Below are 19,034 nucleotides of genomic sequence, written 5' to 3' on the forward strand. Positions count from 1 at the left end.
GCTGCCATGTTGGTAGTCATGTGACGGGGGCGAGCTGACAACAATTATTTGTCTCTTCAGGATATAATGCAGGTATTTTCCCAGCAGAGATCTTGCATTGTTCTTGAGAGGAACAGCGAGTCTCCACACTTTCCCCCAAATGGAGCCTGCACAAACGCCGCTGGACCGCCTCGCGGGGAACAGGCTTTGTCCCGTTTTAATTTAAACTTACACACGGCTCAACCGGTGTCCTTTCTGACACACAGCAAAGCAGAAACACCCTACTAACACAGCTCCCTGCTGGAGACGCTCGCACAGGGAAGGCGCTGGGGGAACTCGATGTGCAGATGTGATGAAGATGTGATGAAGATGTGATGAAGATGTGATGAAGATGTGATGAAGATGTGATGAAGATGTGATGAAGGATCAACACTGAAAGGTAGGTGGGGATGTTCTCCGTCTCATCATCTATTTCAGTGCACACGCACACTTTCTCATTCCTTTAGCTTAGGCTGAACGACATTTGGGGAGCAGCCTAATTCCCCCATCCAACCATTTTTTGCGTCCTCACGACGACGACGACTCATTTCAGGTGCTGAGACACATGTGAACGAAGCGGAACAAACACATGACCTGCCGAAGATTGATGGAAAATGGCAGCAAGATGAGGCCTCTTACACCCGTAATTTGATAAAGTGCACATAAAGATAGTTTTGTCGCTATCCAACTATCGAAAAATCTCTCTCTCTCACACACACACACACACACACACACACACACACACAAAACAGCAACACAAAAACAAATAAAGCAAAAACTCCACTAATATTTCTCGAAGTCATCTTAAATCACATTTTTCCTCATGGAGCTCCACAACGGTCGCCATGGCAACTGTTGCCAGGACAGCCTGTTGGCATGGCGACCCGTCCCGTCCAGTCAAAGGGGGGTTTTAGAGAGGAGGTCACAGAAATTGAAAAGTTTTAGGGACTTTGAACTTTTCATGAGATGCAGATTGTACACCTCGATCGGCGGCACGTGCGCTGGGCGAGGCTGATGATGCCCCTCATTCGTACCCCCGCCCGCCCGCCGTCGGTGCTGCGGCGGCGGGCGGGCGGGGGTGGTGGGTCTGCTGAAAACAACTCTGAGAACTCATCTTTTTACTTCAACGCCATCAAAATGCTATTTTCACCATTACGAATACCTCGGTGTTGAATAGTACGACTTCTTTTTAAAACTGCGGCATAGTTGTGCGTTTTATTCTAAAGCCTTTTGATCCATTTTCTGCAGCTGAGTTTGAGGGGAAATGAAGACTGAACAAAGCAACACAACTGTGATTTAGGCTTGCAAATAAAGATTTTGAGACAGCTTTGATTTTGTGTAACTTGTGCGAAGCTTTTGGTTGCTTGTTTTGATTTAGCGGGGAGGCGAGGGAAGGCGAGGGAGGCTCCGGCAGATGAAAGTTAGTCCGCTGGAGTGAAACTAACTCCCACAGATCCCAAACCCTCGCCATTATCATGTCAAACAGGTAAACTGGGGGTCTAAATAATTGGATTAAATTTGAGTAACAAGTAAAAAGGGGCATTAGCTCATATATGAAGACTAAACTAGCCAAGTTATACCAGCACCCTAAAGACCAGGGTTTTTTTTTTACAACAGTTTTAACCCCATTTGTCACCTCTTGATTTTGACTAAATATGCTGTTCATATATAAATATACTGTTCATATATAAATGTGCTGTTCATATATAAATATGCTGTTCATATATAAATATACTGTTCATATATACATGTGCTGTTCATATATACATGTGCTGTTCATATATGAATATGCTGTTCATATATAAATGTGCTGTTCATATATAAATGTGCTGTTCATATATAAATGTACTGTTCATATATAAATGTGCTGTTCATATATAAATATACTGTTCATATATAAATGTGCTGTTCATATATAAATATACTGTTCATATATAAATGTGCTGTTCATATATAAATATACTGTTCATATATAAATGTGCTGTTCATATATAAATATGCTGTTCATATATAAATGTGCTGTTCATATATAAATATACTGTTCATATATAAATATGCTGTTCATATATAAATATGCTGTTCATATATAAATATACTGTTCATATATAAATATGCTGTTCATATATAAATATACTGTTCATATATAAATGTGCTGTTCATTAGATACAAAAACAGAAAAAAACACATGCACAGACACACACACACATACACACACACACAATTGAAAGATTTACAACAACTTTGATTTCATTCAGTGCATTTGAAACAAAGCCTCGATGCTGTTAAAGAAACACAAAACACTTTTCATTGATTTTGGTGAAAAAGGCCTCCTAAATTTTGCAATATTTCACTGCACCCTTCCGTTAATTTCTGTGATTCTTCTTCTTTCTTTTTTTTCTTTTTGGGGGGGGGGGGTCCTGACATAATTTTCAGCATTTTACCACGAAGCCATCCAACGACATCCAATAACTCCAAAAAATATATTCGGTGAATACCTCTCAAAGTCTTGCAAGACCAAATGAGTGAAGAAATGTTGGAATTCATCAGCACGTTCGGACGCCTCTTTCCAAAGGAACTTAAGGGGGAAAAATTCAAGACTTGCTGTGGTCCCAGCAGCAGAAGCACAAAACCAGCATGAGACACAGACGTGGGGACTAACCTGTGGAATCCATATCAGGCTCCTCCAGCAGCCCACAATGCATCCTCTTCCCATCAACGACACTGACTCCTCCAACAAAATGGCTTAGTACGCGTTTCCCCCCTCCTCGGTGGGTCTTCCTCGTATCTTGCTCTGTGTTTCTGTGACCGCTGCCCGTCACGGGAGATGTTGAGGATCTGAGGTTCGCCAAGAGAGAGGTGGTGGTGGTGGTGGTGGAGAGGGGGAGGTGGGAACAAGGGAAGAAGAGGGGAGCAGGGGGGAAGGAGGGGTTGGGTGGGTGGATGGGGGTGTTAAGAGTCTCCAGAAATCCAGTGGGGGGAAAGCCAGACCCGTCAAAATGTTTGCTGATGTTTCATGGGAAAGGGTCTGATTTTATAGGAGCCCTGATGGGGACATGTCATTGATAGGCTTGGAAGGCTGATGAATGGCCCCAAGTCAGATGGGGATGTGGCAAGGCTCACTGGAAGTCTTTTGTGGGGCTGTTTTGAATAAGAAAGGCTCCCTCCCCACCAAAAAAAAAAAAGAGGCTTAGATCTACGCAGTTCTAGCACTGTGGCCTCCCCGTTTTCCATTATAGCATTTAATACGTTTTTATACACCCCCCATCTCCAAATACACACACACACACACACACACACACACACACACACACTCGCACACAACAACTACTAGCACCATCCTTTTTCATTTTAATTCCCATTCCCTGACACTTGTTGGAATGTCTGTTCTGTGTTTTTCCTCCAGCAGCTCGACACACCACGAACCGACTGTGTTACCCAAAGTCTTTTCGCAGCTGGGACTTTTCAGATGGCGGACATCTTCTGCTCCCCAGCAGAACTTGTCAAAAAAGTATGAACTTTTTTTTTTTTTTGTGAAGAGTCTTCCCTCTACCCTCTCTTTCGTTGTGGCAACCTTATTTTGGTGTGCCTCTGAGAGGAGGGAATGGTCACAAAGGGGGGGAAGTAAAAGTGCAAAGCCTGAGGCTGGGAGGGCTCTGATGGAGTGCCTGAGAGCTGGAGAAGGGAAAGCTGTGATTAGAATATGAATGGAACCACGGGAGAGGGGGAGAGGAGAGGGAAAGAAGAGGGAGAGGAGAAAGGCGGATTATGGCTGAATTACTCACCACACCATGGACAGCAAAAGGAGGACATTCTCCGCCAATGCGCAGGCGCGCCCACCATGGCCCTTACTCGCCAACCGACTATAGGGTTTGCCGTTCGCCACCTGGGAGCACGTGGCACAAAGTGGCAGTAACACATCGGTGGGACACACTGGACTTAGACAGGGACGAACACAGACCCAAGACTGCCTTGAGAAGAGCCAGACTATTGTAAAAACAGCTCAAAATTAATTCAACAGAGGGAATTCTTGGTGGACGAGGCTGAAAGAGACAGAGGAAGATGAAAGAAGGTTGAATTAGTTCATCTGGATACAACGTTTATAAACGTATCCGGTTCATCTTTTATAAACTTATCCCGTTGTGGTTTATAAACGTATCTGGATACAATGTTGTATCTGGATACAATGTTTATACAAGTTGTATCCAGATGAACTGATTTTATAAATGTTGTATCTGGATACAATGTTTATAAAAATTGTATCCAGATTAACTGATTCAACCGTCTTTGATCTTCTTTCCTGGATTATTGAGCACCAAGACAGACGGAGGAACAGTCTTTAAGAAATAGTCATTCACGATGAAACATCAAAGTGTTTTTAATGTCTACAAATATTCCTACAATGAAAGGAACAAGAATATAAAGAAAAAATAATACTTCTGTCAGGATATTCTAATGATATATAGAGGAAAAATATTTTTATATCTGAATTCATCAATGATACAATAACCACAAGCCTCAATACTAGCGTGTGCAAAGCCATATCAAACGAGGATGTAATTAATTTCAGTCTAAAAAAAAAAAAAAGAAAAAAAAAAGATTGAATCTGTATCTCTCAGTGGACGTCCTTTTTGCATCCTGCCACTGTCAATCGCTCATTACACCCTCATTAAATAGGACAGGTGCAGTCACCAAAAGGGGCCTCCTCCGCCCTCCCATGTTCTGCTTTTGTTCAATTAAAGGGCTCCAATTGAGCTGTGTGTGTATGCGTGTGGGTGGGGGGTACCTTTAGGCTGCATACATGTTGGTGGTATTAGGGCATGGTTTAAAACGGAATCGCTGTAGTCCAACGCAACCGTCCTCTTCATATTGTCAGCAGCCTGTGCCGTCACACTGACAGGCAAAAGTGCTCTGCCTCTTCAGTGTCGTCACTGAACACCATCTATTGTTGCATCCAGCAGCCAGGTGTCTGCTTGTCGTTAAATAAGATTCAATCGAGTTGCTCTTAAAAAAAAAAATGCAAGGATTTCATTCCCTTAGAAGTGCAAAGTAAAAAAAGAAAAAAAAGAAGAAACGCCATTCTTGTGCCAGATTCACAAGCGACTCATTAGCTTCCAATCAACTCTTAGACTGGTCAGCGAACACGGAGGACACTTTGGATCTGAGGTTTGTAGAGCAAGACAACATTTACCGACAGCTCGTGTGCATCTAAACCCTAGTCCTCCTCAATACACACTGCCGTCAGTCTACATGATGTTGGGTGTGGCATGGAGAGAGAAAATACAAAAAGCTGATGTACTTGTGTATCTAACAGCCCTCGCAGGTTTCCCAGTGAATTAAACACAGACTTTCTGACAACAGCAAGTTAAGTTGGTGCACTTGTGTGTTAAGTGTGGCACAAATATTAATATTTGGTTTTGAAACATGCTACACAAATAAACAAATAGAATAAAGAAATTCAACTGTAACTTCAGCCAAACTGTAACACACAAAGCAGCTGTGAGTGACATAAATATTCAGTTTATTGTGCACACACACAAGAAAACAAACTTTTAAACACTATAAAAAAAAAACATGATTTCTTTTAATAATTTTTTGGTTTAAAAAAAAACAATAACTAAAAAATAAAACGGAAATGTTCATTTTTACAGCTTTGGCTCATCTTCAGCGCTGTAAAAGCTTGTCGTACTTAACTCGTTTTTGACTTTTCAACTCAGATCCTCTTTACTGGTGGCTTTCGCACAAACCTTAACCGGTCCCACGTCCAGTTCACTCGTTGTACCGTGCTAGTTTGAGGCGTGGCACAATGTTCATAGACTGCAGCTCCTGGAAAAGCAGCTTGCATGCGTAGGGGATACGCAGGGAGGACACATGACAGGACGACTTACAGTAGTGACACCTGGAGGGAAGAAAAAACACACAAAAGGACCGTCAATCACATCACATAAATGTGCAATCTTACGACTTGAGAGGACTTGTGTCGCTCTCGTCAGTGGCCATTCAGGCGTATTTTTTTAACTATGGAATAATTAACAGTGAAAGTTTCAACAGCTGGCGGCACTCAGTACAGATTTAAAAAAAACAACAAAACAACAACACACCATCCTGAGTATCCCAGCAAGCCACACTGTCCACACACGTCAACTTTGAAGGCGTCACTGGAGATCATGAGGCGCTCCAGCAGTAGCATGCTAGCTCCGTAGCCAATCAGGCAGTCACGCTCCATCTCTCCCAGACGCAGACCGCCGTCTCTGGAGCGCCCCTCGGTGGGCTGCCTGCCAGGGGGCACAGACGAGGACAGTGAACGGGCAGGTGGTAGAGAGGATAACATTGAAACAATTTCAAGGAGAACGCCGTTAAGCATGACTACAGAGTTACTTACTGAAAACCTCAGTGAACGCTCGCTGGAACACAGGTGCACAAGGAAAACATCGGTTTGCTCTTCATGAAATGACAGTGAGACTACTGCCCTTACCTGGTGAGAACAGCTCTCGGTCCGCGAGCTCTGGCATGCATTTTGTCCAGGACCATGTGCTTTAGCTTCTGATAATACACTGGTCCGAAGTAGATATATGCCTCCAATGGTTCTCTGATGGAAAGAACATAAATTTACCACCTATGTAATCATCCCCAACCTCTGGTTACCATGGTACAGCAAATATAAGTTAAGCTAACTACACAGCTGGAAGCAGCAACTGGCATGGTCCATGCACCATCACAACTATAGATGTACTCTAGATGTACACTGATGAGCAAAAACATTATGACCACCTGCCCAATATGCTGTTGGCCGTCCGTGTTCCGCCAAAACAGCACCGGCTCACTGAGGCATGGACTCTACAAGACCCTGTAAGGTGTCCTGTGGTATCTGGCACCAAATCATTAGTAGCAGATCCTTCAAATCCTTTAAGTTGAGAGGTGGAGCCGCCATGGATTGGATTTGCTGGTCCAGCACATACCACAGATGCTCAATCGAATTTAGATCTGGAGAATTTGGAGGCCACCTTGAACATGGTTCCTCAAACCATCCCGAACAGTTTGTGCAGTGTGGCGGGGCACATTATCCTGCTGAAAGAGGCCACTGCCATCGGGGAATACCATTGCCATAATGGGGTGTACCTGGTCTGCAACGATGTTTAGGTAGGTGGCACGTGTCAAATTGATGTCCACATGAATGGCCGGACCCAGGGTTTGAATGGCCGGACCACAGCAGAACATTTCCCAGAGCACCACACTCCCTCCACCGGCTTGTCTTCTTCCCACAGAACATCCTGGTGCCATCACTTCCCCAGGAAACAGCGCACATGTACACGGCCATCCACGTGATCTAAAAGAAAACGGGACTCATTGGATCAGCCAACCTTCTTCCACTGCTCCAAGGTCCAGTTCTGATGCTCACGTGCCCATTGTAGGTGCTTTCGACGGTGGACAAGGGTCATCATGGGCACTCTGACCGGTCTGTGGCAACACAGCCCCATACACAGCAGGCTGTGATGCACTGTGTTGTAACACATTCCTGCCGTAACCATCATTAAAAAGTTCTGTGATTTGTGCCACAGCAGACCTTCTGTCAGCTCGGACCAGACGGGATGGTCGTCATTGCCCTCGTGCATCAACGAGCCTTGGGCGCCCAATACCCTGTCGCCGGTTTCTGGTTTGTCCTTCCTCGGACTACTGTCAGTAGGTACTCACCACTGCTGACCAGGAGCACCACACAAGCCTCACCATTTCAGAGATGCTCTGAGCCAGTCGTCTGGCCATATTAATTTGGCCCTTGTCAAAGTCACTCGGGTGTTTACTCCTGCATCCAACATGGCGACTATGAGAACTGAGTGTTCGCGTACCATCTGATCTACCAAGACCTTGACATGTGCTCTTGTTTGGAGATGATCAGCGTTATTCGGGTCACTTGTGAGTGGTCATAATGTTGTGGCTCATCAGTGTACCGAGTGCTGTATTTGCTTCAGATGTTTGAGAACACTTTTAGAGTTGTACATTTCAATTCTCAAAACCCATACAAGCCATTGTTTTAACACATTTTTGAAGTTTTAAGCGTCTTATATGTGGAAATCTGGTCATTTTGTCATAAACTGTGACCACTTTCACAGATCATGACTAAACTCCACAAGGTGACCTGGATATGACCTCGACAGACATGACACGAGCATGTCAACAAGATTCCATGAGGGTCCGTCCAGGGGATCACAAGATTAACGTTTTGAATGTGTGGTGCCCGGTAGAGGAAGGGCTCAGCGTGCTTTAGACCGCGTGAAAAATTCACAATATCCAGTTCAGATTTGGTTTTTGCTTCGATGAATGGTCAGCGAGTTGTGGCCAATGTTTTGTTAGGCTCCATATCATGAAAAGCTGACTAAGTGATAACAGCTGGAACTTGGGCCAGTCCAAAATCTGTAAAACAGTTCTGTGGAGGTCATGCTCATCAAACTTCGACAAAGTGAATTCGACAAATGGCCTGGAAGGGGAAGCAAAATTCTGTTTTGGACGAAATTCAGACAGAGATGGGCTTGACCACGCAGACCTGCCGTCTTGACCCGAGAAATCCAAGAAAAGACAAAGAATTGTATTTTTACGACCTACAGCTCAGCAGTCATAGGCCAACCTGTAGAGTTGACTGTTATGGCACTGTCGGGCCAAACTGTGTCCGGGTGACGTCACGGCAATGCAGTGGTGACGGCTCGCGTCCCTGACGTTCCTCTCTCGCGGTAGTTCATAGAGTGGTAATACTAAGCAGGTTTAACAGTGCACTCTTTAGGCTACACCGCACAACACACGCGCAGGGTCACCTTTTATAGTCGACTTGTGAGTGTTTCAAAAAGCACAAAAAAGCATGCGTTCAGGTGAAAGTTCCTCTACTGGCTGATCAGCAGCTAGCTAGCGGTACAGCTACTTTTAGGGCGTGAGGAAAAAGAAGAAGAATCCTTACAATTCCAACAAGGCACCCGCACCGACAGTGCTTGGACAGCTACTAATTCACAGAAGGGTTAAAAACGGTTACCCAGTGATCCCAGAAGTGACGTAGTCCTTGCCCTGGTAGTTGTATCCATAACGGATGAGATCCTCACACACATCCTTCACTTTGCTCCCACCGAAGGCGGTGCCGTAGTGAAACCGTCCATCCAGGACGCCCGCCTTCCCTGCCAGCAGTTCGATCAGCTTTCCCACCTGACGGTAAAATATACAAAACATGCCATGGTCATCATTTCAGAACCATCCCCGTCTAAAATCTGAAGTCACGTCCACGTCCGCCAGATACTGATACTGAGTACGAGCTCATGTTGTAACACACCACAAAAACACACAACTATGGGTTTAACCACCAGTCTAAACATGACTGACCCCCCCCCCTTTTCTCCCCAATTGTTCCTGGCTGATCACCCTGCTCTCCAAGCCGTCCCGGTCTCTGCTCCACCCCCTCTGCTGGTCCGGGGAGGGCTGCAGACTACCACATGCCTCCTCCCATACATGTGGAGTCACCAGCCGCTTCTTTTCACCTGACAGTGAGGAGTTTCACCAGGGGGACGTAGCACATGGGAGGATCACGCTATTCCCCCCAGTTCCCCCTCCCTCCTGAACAGATGCCCTGACTGACCAGAGGAGGCGCTAGTTCAGCAACCAGGACACATACCCACATCCGACTTCCCACCCGCAGACACGGCCAATTGTGTCGGTAGGGACGCCCGACCAAGGCAGAGGTAACACGGGGATTCGAACCGGCGATCCCCGTGTTGGTAAGTAACAGAATAGACCGCCACGCCACCCAGACGCCGCAGGATGACTGATTCTAAACAACTGCTGTGGGGTCACAGCCAGATGACCCCTGACCTGTCACTTAAAACAAAAATCAATGTGATTTGCCTGTCAGGACACAGGCCCATCCTCTGAGCCAAACACTTGTGTGTTTTGTCATCGACACACATGGCAACACAAGGGAGGAGAGGGAGGAGAGGGAGGAGAGGGAGGAGAGGGAGGAGAGGGAGGACACGGCTTCGCCGCTCAACACGGTGAAGACACAGCTGACAGGACAGCGCTGGTCTGTCTGACACAGTGCTCCACTTCATGTCATCTACATCCACCAACAGTCTGAAATCAAAATGTCCTGTAGTTGTCTGGTAAAACTTCCAAGCATTGCTGCAGTTTCCACGGTAACAAGCATCTGTCTGTGAACAACAAAAGTGTTTGGTGTTTGTCGACGGACGTGTGGCCTGGAAGCCAATGATAACCCAGAGAACCCAGTGCTCAGCATAATGAGGGTTTTGTCTACGAGGGGCAAATAGAAAACCCAGTCAATACAGCCCTTTAGTGCAATTCTAGTGTCAGATTGAGCTCAAAGCCCCCTGCCCTACCCCCCCCCCAATCACACACACACAACCCCCCCCCCACACACACACACACACACACACAACTAGAAGGATTTTTTTTAAGCATTCTGGCTTAAGTGTCAAGCTGCACAGTTCAAATAAAACCAGTGTTGAGCCAATATCTACAAAGACAGGTTGTAAAGTTTAAACAGAAGGTATTCTCCTGTACACCCAGTACACACCCAGTACACAGCTAGTATACACACAGTACACACCCAGTATACACCCACTATACACCCAGTATACACCCACTATACACCCAGTACACAGCCAGTATACACCCAGTACACACCCAGTATACACCCACTATACACCCAGTATACACCCAGTACACACCCAGTACACACCCACTATACACCCACTATACACCCAGTACACACCCAGTACACACCCAGTATACACCCAGTATACAGCCAGTATACACCCAGTACACAGCCAGTATACACCCAGTATACACCCAGTACACACCCAGTATACACCCAGTATACACCCAGTACACACCCAGTATACACCCAGTATACACCCAGTATACACCCACTATACAGCCAGTATACAGCCAGTATACACCCATTATACAGCCAGTATACAGCCAGTATACACCCACTATACAGCCAGTATACACCCACTATACACCCAGTATACACCCAGTACACAGCCAGTATACACCCACTATACACCCAGTATACACCCACTATACACCCAGTACACACCCACTATACACCCAGTACACAGCCAGTATACACCCAGTATACACCCAGTACACACCCAGTATACACCCACTATACACCCAGTATACAGCCAGTATACAGCCAGTATACACCCATTATACACCCAGTATACAGCCAGTATACAGCCAGTATACACCCACTATACACCCAGTATACAGCCAGTATACACCCAGTATACAGCCAGTATACAGCCAGTATACACCCACTATACACCCGGTATACAGCCAGTATACAGCCAGTATACACCCACTATACACCCAGTATACACCCAGTACACAGCCAGTATACACCCACTATACACCCAGTATACACCCACTATACACCCAGTATACAGCCAGTATACAGCCAGTATACACCCAGTATACACCCAGTATACACCCACTATACACCCACTATACAGCCAGTATACAGCCAGTATACACCCAGTATACAGCCAGTATACACCCACTATACACCCAGTATACAGCCACTATACAGCCAGTATACACCCATTATACACCCAGTATACAGCCAGTATACAGCCAGTATACACCCACTATACACCCACTATACACCCAGTATACACCCAGTATACACCCAGTATACAGCCAGTATACAGCCTTACCGTCATTCTGGAAGGATATCCATGAGGGTTCATGATGATGTCTGGACAGATGCCCGAGTCACAGAACGGCATGTCTTCTTGTGGAACTATTAGGCCACACACACCTAACATACACACACACACACACACACAGACACACACACACACACACACACACACACACACACACACACACACACACACACAGACAGACGAACAGTGAAAGTGAAACAGGCGTTTGTTGGAGACCGACAGGGCAGCAGCCAGTCAGCCAGCTGAATAAAAACGCCCACAGAGGAAGGATGTTTTTATTGAACTTCATGTCACACAGTTAAGACCAATCTACAGAGACTTTCCAAACTGGACGCCACTGCTCATGAACCGACCCCAGCCGCCACAGAACCACCACAGAACCGCCACAGACTGACTAGCGGTGCAGTCGTGATGCCGTTGAACGTTTGTGGTTGTGTCGTTTAACATCAGTTTTACTAAAATACATGGTGCGTTTGAGAACACCCAGGCCTCGGTGGAGCCTGACATTTCCATGCCCATGTGGAAAGACAGGGTTCTCTTTTTATTTAAATGACATGGGGGGGGGGTAGCCGTGAGTCCTAAGTGCGAGGGCAAATGTTTGCTGAGGGGCCGAAACACTCCTGCCTGGCCAGGGTAAACAGATTGTAAGCCCATTTACAAATGGAAAAAAAGAAGAGAGGAGAGAACAGGAAGTGAGAAAAGGTGCTTAGAGCTGGACAGTGAGACCAGGATTACACACCCATGACTTTCACTTCAGCTCACACGAAGTGGAGGGATCAGAGGAAGCGGAGGGATCACAGGAAGTGGAAGGATCACAGGAAGTGGAGGGATCAGCTGCAGAGCACTAATGTCAAATGTCACGAGGGAAAAATTCACTATTAGTGGACCAATCACCCTCACATCACCCTCACATCGCCCACACATCGCCCACACATCACCCTCACATCGCCCACACATCGCCCTCACATCGCCCACACATCACCCTCACATCACCCACACATCACCCTCACATCACCCACACATCACCCACACATCACCCTCACATCACCCTCACATCACCCACACATCACCCTCACATCACCCACACATCACCCACACATCACCCTCACATCACCCTCACATCACCCTCACATCACCCTCACATCACCCTCACATCACCCTCACATCACCCACACATCGCCCTCACATCGCCCACACATCGCCCTCACATCACCCACACATCACCCTCACATCGCCCTCACATCACCCACACATCACCCACACATCACCCACACATCACACACTGTTGATGTCGGTACAACAGGAAGTTGATTGGGAACAAGTGCAGTGATTTACGGGCACATAAGAAGAAAGTCATCCAGCAGCAGGAAGCGGAGAGGATGAAAAGAGAAAAGGCCAGAACTGACGAGCCAGGACCCAAAGTCAAGCAGCACCACCAGAAATGAAAGAGAGGGAAAAAGAAACGAAAAGTAGTCTGAATTTTGAGAGGAAAGGCAGGGTGAAAGAGTCAAATAGGAAGTAAAGACAAAAAAAAGAAGAAAAGAAAATGGCGGACAAAGCCAAGGGAAGAGAAACATTGAAAGTCATGGGAGTGAGACCAGGAGAGAGAGGTAAGACAGAGAGCGAGAGAGAGAGAAAGAGAGAGAGAGGGGGGGGAGAGAGAGAGAGAGAAAGAGAGAGAGAGGGGGGGAGACAGAGAAAGAGAGAGAGAGACAGAGAGAGGGGGGGGGGAGACAGAGAAAGAAAGAGAGAGACAGAGAGAGACACACACACATACAGAAGAGAGGAGAGACAGACAGAGTGAGAGAGGGGGGAAAGAGAGAGTGGGGGGGGGGGCGAGAGAGAGAGGGGGGAGAGAGAGAGGGGGGAGAGAGAAAAGAGAGAGAGAGAGAGTAAAAAAGTGAGAAACTCTGGATTCCACGGCAGACATCCTTGGTGTTGTTTGTTTTGTGTGAAAGTGAATGATAAAAGAGGCATGAAATCAGCAGAGAAAGGCAAGACAACGGCGAGGGTCCAGAGCCCTCCATCACACCCCAGATAGCTCCACAGTGGCGGCTCACACAATGGACTCCTACGACTCACCACCCCTCCACTTCGCCCCACCACCCACCACCACAGCTGCGTATAGGCCCGTGTGTGTGGGTCACCGGTAAATAATTAACTTATTCTGCTCTGCTGACCAGGGTTTATGAGACTAATCATGAGTAGCTGGATGGGGGGGGGGGTCTTTCAATACAACCATATTCAATGCAGAGGGAATTTAAAAAAAAAACAATTAGGGATTCTACACAGAAACTCTGTGAAACTACTAAATCTGGAATTTGCACAAAATGGCAGCTTGGCGGGAAGGGTGCAGAGATGGTAGCGTCATCACCTTCACTTGGCACGCTGGTGTGAAAACACGACTGCAAAAACTAAACATCGGCAACCGCACAAAAACAAATCCTGCCCATGCACTAGCAACCCTCCGCAGATTTTAATCCGTGAGTGGTGTCAGTTTCAGTATGCATCTGGACCTTCCAGTCCAGATCTAGTCCCTTCTCCTGCTGACCTTGTGGCGACCCCTCTCTCTTCCGCCATCAAGACAGAAGACACGACCCACCCTGTGCTGACCGTCCAGTGGCCACCACGTTAATGAAGTGAGTAAATTATGCATGGCGCCAGTTAGCTTTCTGATTAAAACATCATACAGGGCCTCTGCAGGGGAGGTGCTGCAAAACAATAGCGGTTGTAAACACTTTTCCCAGGAGCAGCAGAATACCGCTGGGGTGTGTAATAAATTTGCATAGTCTGGCACAGGACAAAGAGCCAATTAATTGAAAAGCAGCCCTCGAAAGATGAGGAAAGGGGGGCAGCAGTGGGGCAATAAGTACTAGGACTTGACTCAACAAATGCTCTGTTGCAGAGACTGCGGGGGCACAGAGGTGCTGCCTTGCACAAAGACAGCACCTGTGTTGTAGCTTACAGACTTAACACCAACTAAAACTTAAAGATGGAAACAGGTATGCAGTATGATACACGTATCTATAGTACACCACACCTGGGATGACGTGCTGATCATAATCGGTCTCATGTGTGAGAGTATGTGTGGAACTCAGTCTGTCCACTGCCACTACTGACTACCACCCCGACTGCTGACCTCTCACGTCAGCGTCTGAGACTTGGTCATATGCTGATCATCACATTACTTCAACATAAAAATGTGGCCACCCCCCATGTGGTTTGAGTTTGGGTACCTTTTTGCATTTCATCCCACTGCAACCTCCAACCTGACCCCCGCCCCACACCACCCAGCCCTTCTCACCTAGATTTTGCCTTTTTAGACGTAGCTTGCAGGCAGAAGTATTCTTTAGGTAGCTGCACTCTTTCCACACGTCATTATTACAGAAAAACACCGTATCTGGAAACACGACACCTCAGGAAGTAACGATGTATCTACCATGTTAAGCAAAAGCCCCACAACATGTTACATGTTAAAGGTGGAACCTGTCAACACATGCGGCTACACACGACAAATCAAAATGTCTGATTTCATGTTTATCAGGCAACCACAGGGCCGATGGCCTGTCCAGGGCGTCTCCCTGCCCGCCGCCCAGTGACTGCTAGGATAGGCTCCAGCATCCCGTGACCCTGAGAGCAGGATAAGTGGTTTGGATGAGGGATGGATAGATGTTTATCACGCCCTAACTGACAGACAAAGTTGATTTTCTTTTAAAAACACAAAAATCACAAAAACAAGTTCAACGTTAACTTGACACTGTAAACATCAGAGTTACACTGGCTCAAAGCACACATTGTTCAAACTGAAGTGGTTCTGAATCCAGTGGTACTGAGCATTTGATGTAACGCCTTGGAGGCTCTGAGACGCAGCCGTTTCTGTATCATATGGAGTCTTTAGTCACATGGGGCTACTCATTTCTTTTCTGGCTTGTCACTAAAACTCTAGTGGAAATACACGCTCCTACAATCACATGTGCAACAACACACATGACTACGATCACATGTTCACCAACATGCATGACTATGATCACGTGTCCAGCACCATGCATGACTACAATCACATGTGCAACAACACACATGACTACGATCACATGTTCACCAACATGCATGACTATGATCACGTGTCCAGCACCATGCATGACTACAATCACATGTGCAACAACACACATGACTACGATCACATGTTCACCAACATTCATGACTATGATCACATGTCCAACACCATGCATGACTACAATCACATGTGCAACAACACACATGACTACGATCACGTTCACCAACATGCATGACTATGATCACGTGTCCAGCACCATGCATGACTACAATCACATGTGCAACAACACACATGACTACGATCACGTTCACCAACATGCATGACTATGATCACATGTCCAACACCATGCATGACTACAATCACATGTGCAACAACACACATGACTACGATCACGTTCACCAACATGCATGACTATGATCACATGTCCAACAACATGCATGACTACAATCACATGTGCAACAACACACATGACTACGATCACGTTCACCAACATGCATGACTATGATCCTGTGTCCAGCAACATGCATGACTACAATCACATGTGCAACAACACACATGACTACGATCACATGTTCACCAGCATGCATGACTATGATCACATGTCCAACAACATGCATGACTACAATCACATATTCAACAACACGCATGACTATGATCACATGTTCACCAACATGCATGACTATGATCACGTGTCCAGCAACATGCATGACTACAATCACATATTCAACAACATGCATGACTATGATCACATGTTCAACAACATGCATGACTACGATCACGTTCACCAACGATCATGTTCACAAACATGCATGACTACGATCACATGTTCACCAACATGCATGACTATGATCATATGTCCAACACCATGCATGACTACAATCACATGTGCAACAACACACATGACTACGATCACATGTTCACCAGCATGCATGACTATGATCACATGTCCAACAACATGCATGACTATGATCACATGTCCAACAACATGCATGACTACGATCACATGTTCAACAACATGCATGACTATGATCACATGTTCAACAACATGCATGACTACGATCACGTTCACCAACGATCATGTTCACAAACATGCATGACTACGATCACATGTTCACCAACATGCATGACTACGATCACATGTCCAACAACATGCATGACTACAATCACATGTTCAACAACATGCATGACTATGATCACATGTTCAACAACATGCATGACTACGATCACGTTCACCAACGATCATGTTCACAAACATGCATGACTACGATCACATGTTCACCAACATGCATGACTACGATCACATGTCCAACAACATGCATGACTACAATCACATGTTCAACAACATGTATGACTATGATCACATGTTCAACAACATGCATGACTTCAGGAGCAGACAGATTTCAGGGAGAATCAGAGATGTGTGTGAATGCCCGCTTGACACCCGCTGTCTGGACGCGCTCCATGATGGTGATGATGGACAGCAACACCAAGCCAACCAACACGTAACCAACCTCAGCCACAGACCCACTCTGCTGGGGTTTAAATTCACAACGACACATTTTACACACTGAACACGTTACATTCACAATGACTTTACACTTACTGAGCAGTATCATGCAGTAACACAACTTGTCTTCTTCGGCCCATCCCAGAACAACAGTGCCACGGTAAGAGACGAGGTGAAGGCCATGAAGAGGCTTCAGTCATTTATTTATTCAGCTTTATTGGCCAAGTGTGCCATGCTATGGATGATCAGTTAAATTGCTATACAATAATTTAAAGTGTGAAGTTAAATATTCCTCATAATTGCAATTTGCATGAGTTGCTGATTGGGAAATACTGTTTTTGAACTACTGAATTGTGAAATATTGTATGCATTACATTTTAAATGCACTGCTTTTGAAGTTTAAAGTCATATGTATCTTTTGAAATGCAGTTGAATATAAGCTACCTTTTGTTCAGATTTCAAGATGTTTATATAATATTATGATAAACAGAACGGCTGGTAGTACAAGTAGTGTGTGTGTGTCTGTGTGTGTGTGTGTGTGTGTGTGTGTGTGTGAGAGACAGAGAGAGAAAGGGGGAAGGAAGGGGGAGACCGAGTGTCAGAGACTTTGAGTTGGGTTGAAAAATCAAGATTTAAAACAGATATTTTATTCATATTGAAAATCCCACAGGATACTGTAGAAGAGGTCTGCACAATGTCAGTACTGGACCAAGAATAAACACCAAATTATCATTTTTCTTTCTGAATCTATATGATAAAAGTCCAGACTATGTGTGTATCAAAAAGTATGAAGATGTGAAACTGCTAACCTGTTGTTCTGGACGTGTTTTCATGAAAAGTCAGAAACCGGCAACCCCTTGTGACCAATGACTAGAAACAGGATGTGGAGAAAAACTTGCGCGGGCGCCTCACACTTTGACCGATTTGAAAAAAATCAATGGATTTGTGCTCAGCTCAGCTGGTACTTTAAGTGCTGTAAAGAAAATGGTAAAACTGCACTCTGGCGGGACATTACTGGGTTAACAGACTAACATCCAAAGCAAGGGACATGAGTATCACACAGCATCGTACTGTAACTGCAGAGCGAAGCATCAGGGGGGACCTCATTGAGCTGGTCTAACCTCTTGACAAAACCGTGTGGTGTGGGTTAGGGCTGCACCTTTTTGTCCGTGCCGACTGCTGAACTTGTCTCCTATCTCCGGTCTCCTGGTCTGCCTGAGGAGGATCTTGATGAGGAAAGCGTCCTCCGCATTGGAAGAGATCATCACCTTCTCTATGTAGGAGTCTGTTGAGCCCTTGTAGCTGTAAAGGTAACATGAATGGCTCGTGAGCCGACATGACTTTCTTGATAGCGGGGTTAGCAGACAGAATGTTCACACAGGCCGTGTTTTGTGCGGTCTGACGAAGCGTGCGTCTCATTTCTCTCTCACTGCGACATAACACAAGCAAAGACAGTAGGCCCACAGTGAGGTACAGGCTGTGGAGCTTGTTTGTGGGTTCTGGTGGAGATGGTGGAGTGTGTGAATGATAGTTCACCTGATAGGCACGTCTCGGTACTGGGGCTGGCCTGGCTGGGTACTGCCCTCCAGTGGTGTCTGGGTGACTGTTGGCATGGACTTGTTCACCAACACCTGCTTGTTTTCCACTTTCTCACCTGTGGCATACAGAACACATTAGAAATCCACAAACTGGCCAGTCAGTCGACCAGTCGAGAGACTATGAAGACACACCTTTG

At 46.0% G+C, this 19,034-nt stretch overlaps 1 protein-coding gene across 1 annotated transcript in view; it reads right to left on the reverse strand.

The window, feature by feature from the left end:
• Positions 1-5,522: 5,522 nt before the first annotated feature.
• Positions 5,523-19,034, reverse strand: part of polr3b (polymerase (RNA) III (DNA directed) polypeptide B) — a 32,324-nt gene continuing 18,812 nt past the window's right edge. Inside the window, exons 22-28 of the mRNA XM_056281228.1 lie at positions 18,836-18,953; positions 18,459-18,601; positions 11,727-11,830; positions 9,032-9,198; positions 6,491-6,604; positions 6,117-6,290; positions 5,523-5,914 (exon numbers count right to left, since the gene is read on the reverse strand). Coding sequence (XP_056137203.1) covers positions 5,785-5,914; positions 6,117-6,290; positions 6,491-6,604; positions 9,032-9,198; positions 11,727-11,830; positions 18,459-18,601; positions 18,836-18,953 — 950 coding nt within the window. The 3' untranslated portion in view covers positions 5,523-5,784. The remainder of the gene's footprint in view (positions 5,915-6,116; positions 6,291-6,490; positions 6,605-9,031; positions 9,199-11,726; positions 11,831-18,458; positions 18,602-18,835; positions 18,954-19,034) is intronic.

Source organism: Lampris incognitus, chromosome 6, assembly GCF_029633865.1.
Source record: "Lampris incognitus isolate fLamInc1 chromosome 6, fLamInc1.hap2, whole genome shotgun sequence".
NCBI lineage: Eukaryota > Metazoa > Chordata > Actinopteri > Lampriformes > Lampridae > Lampris > Lampris incognitus.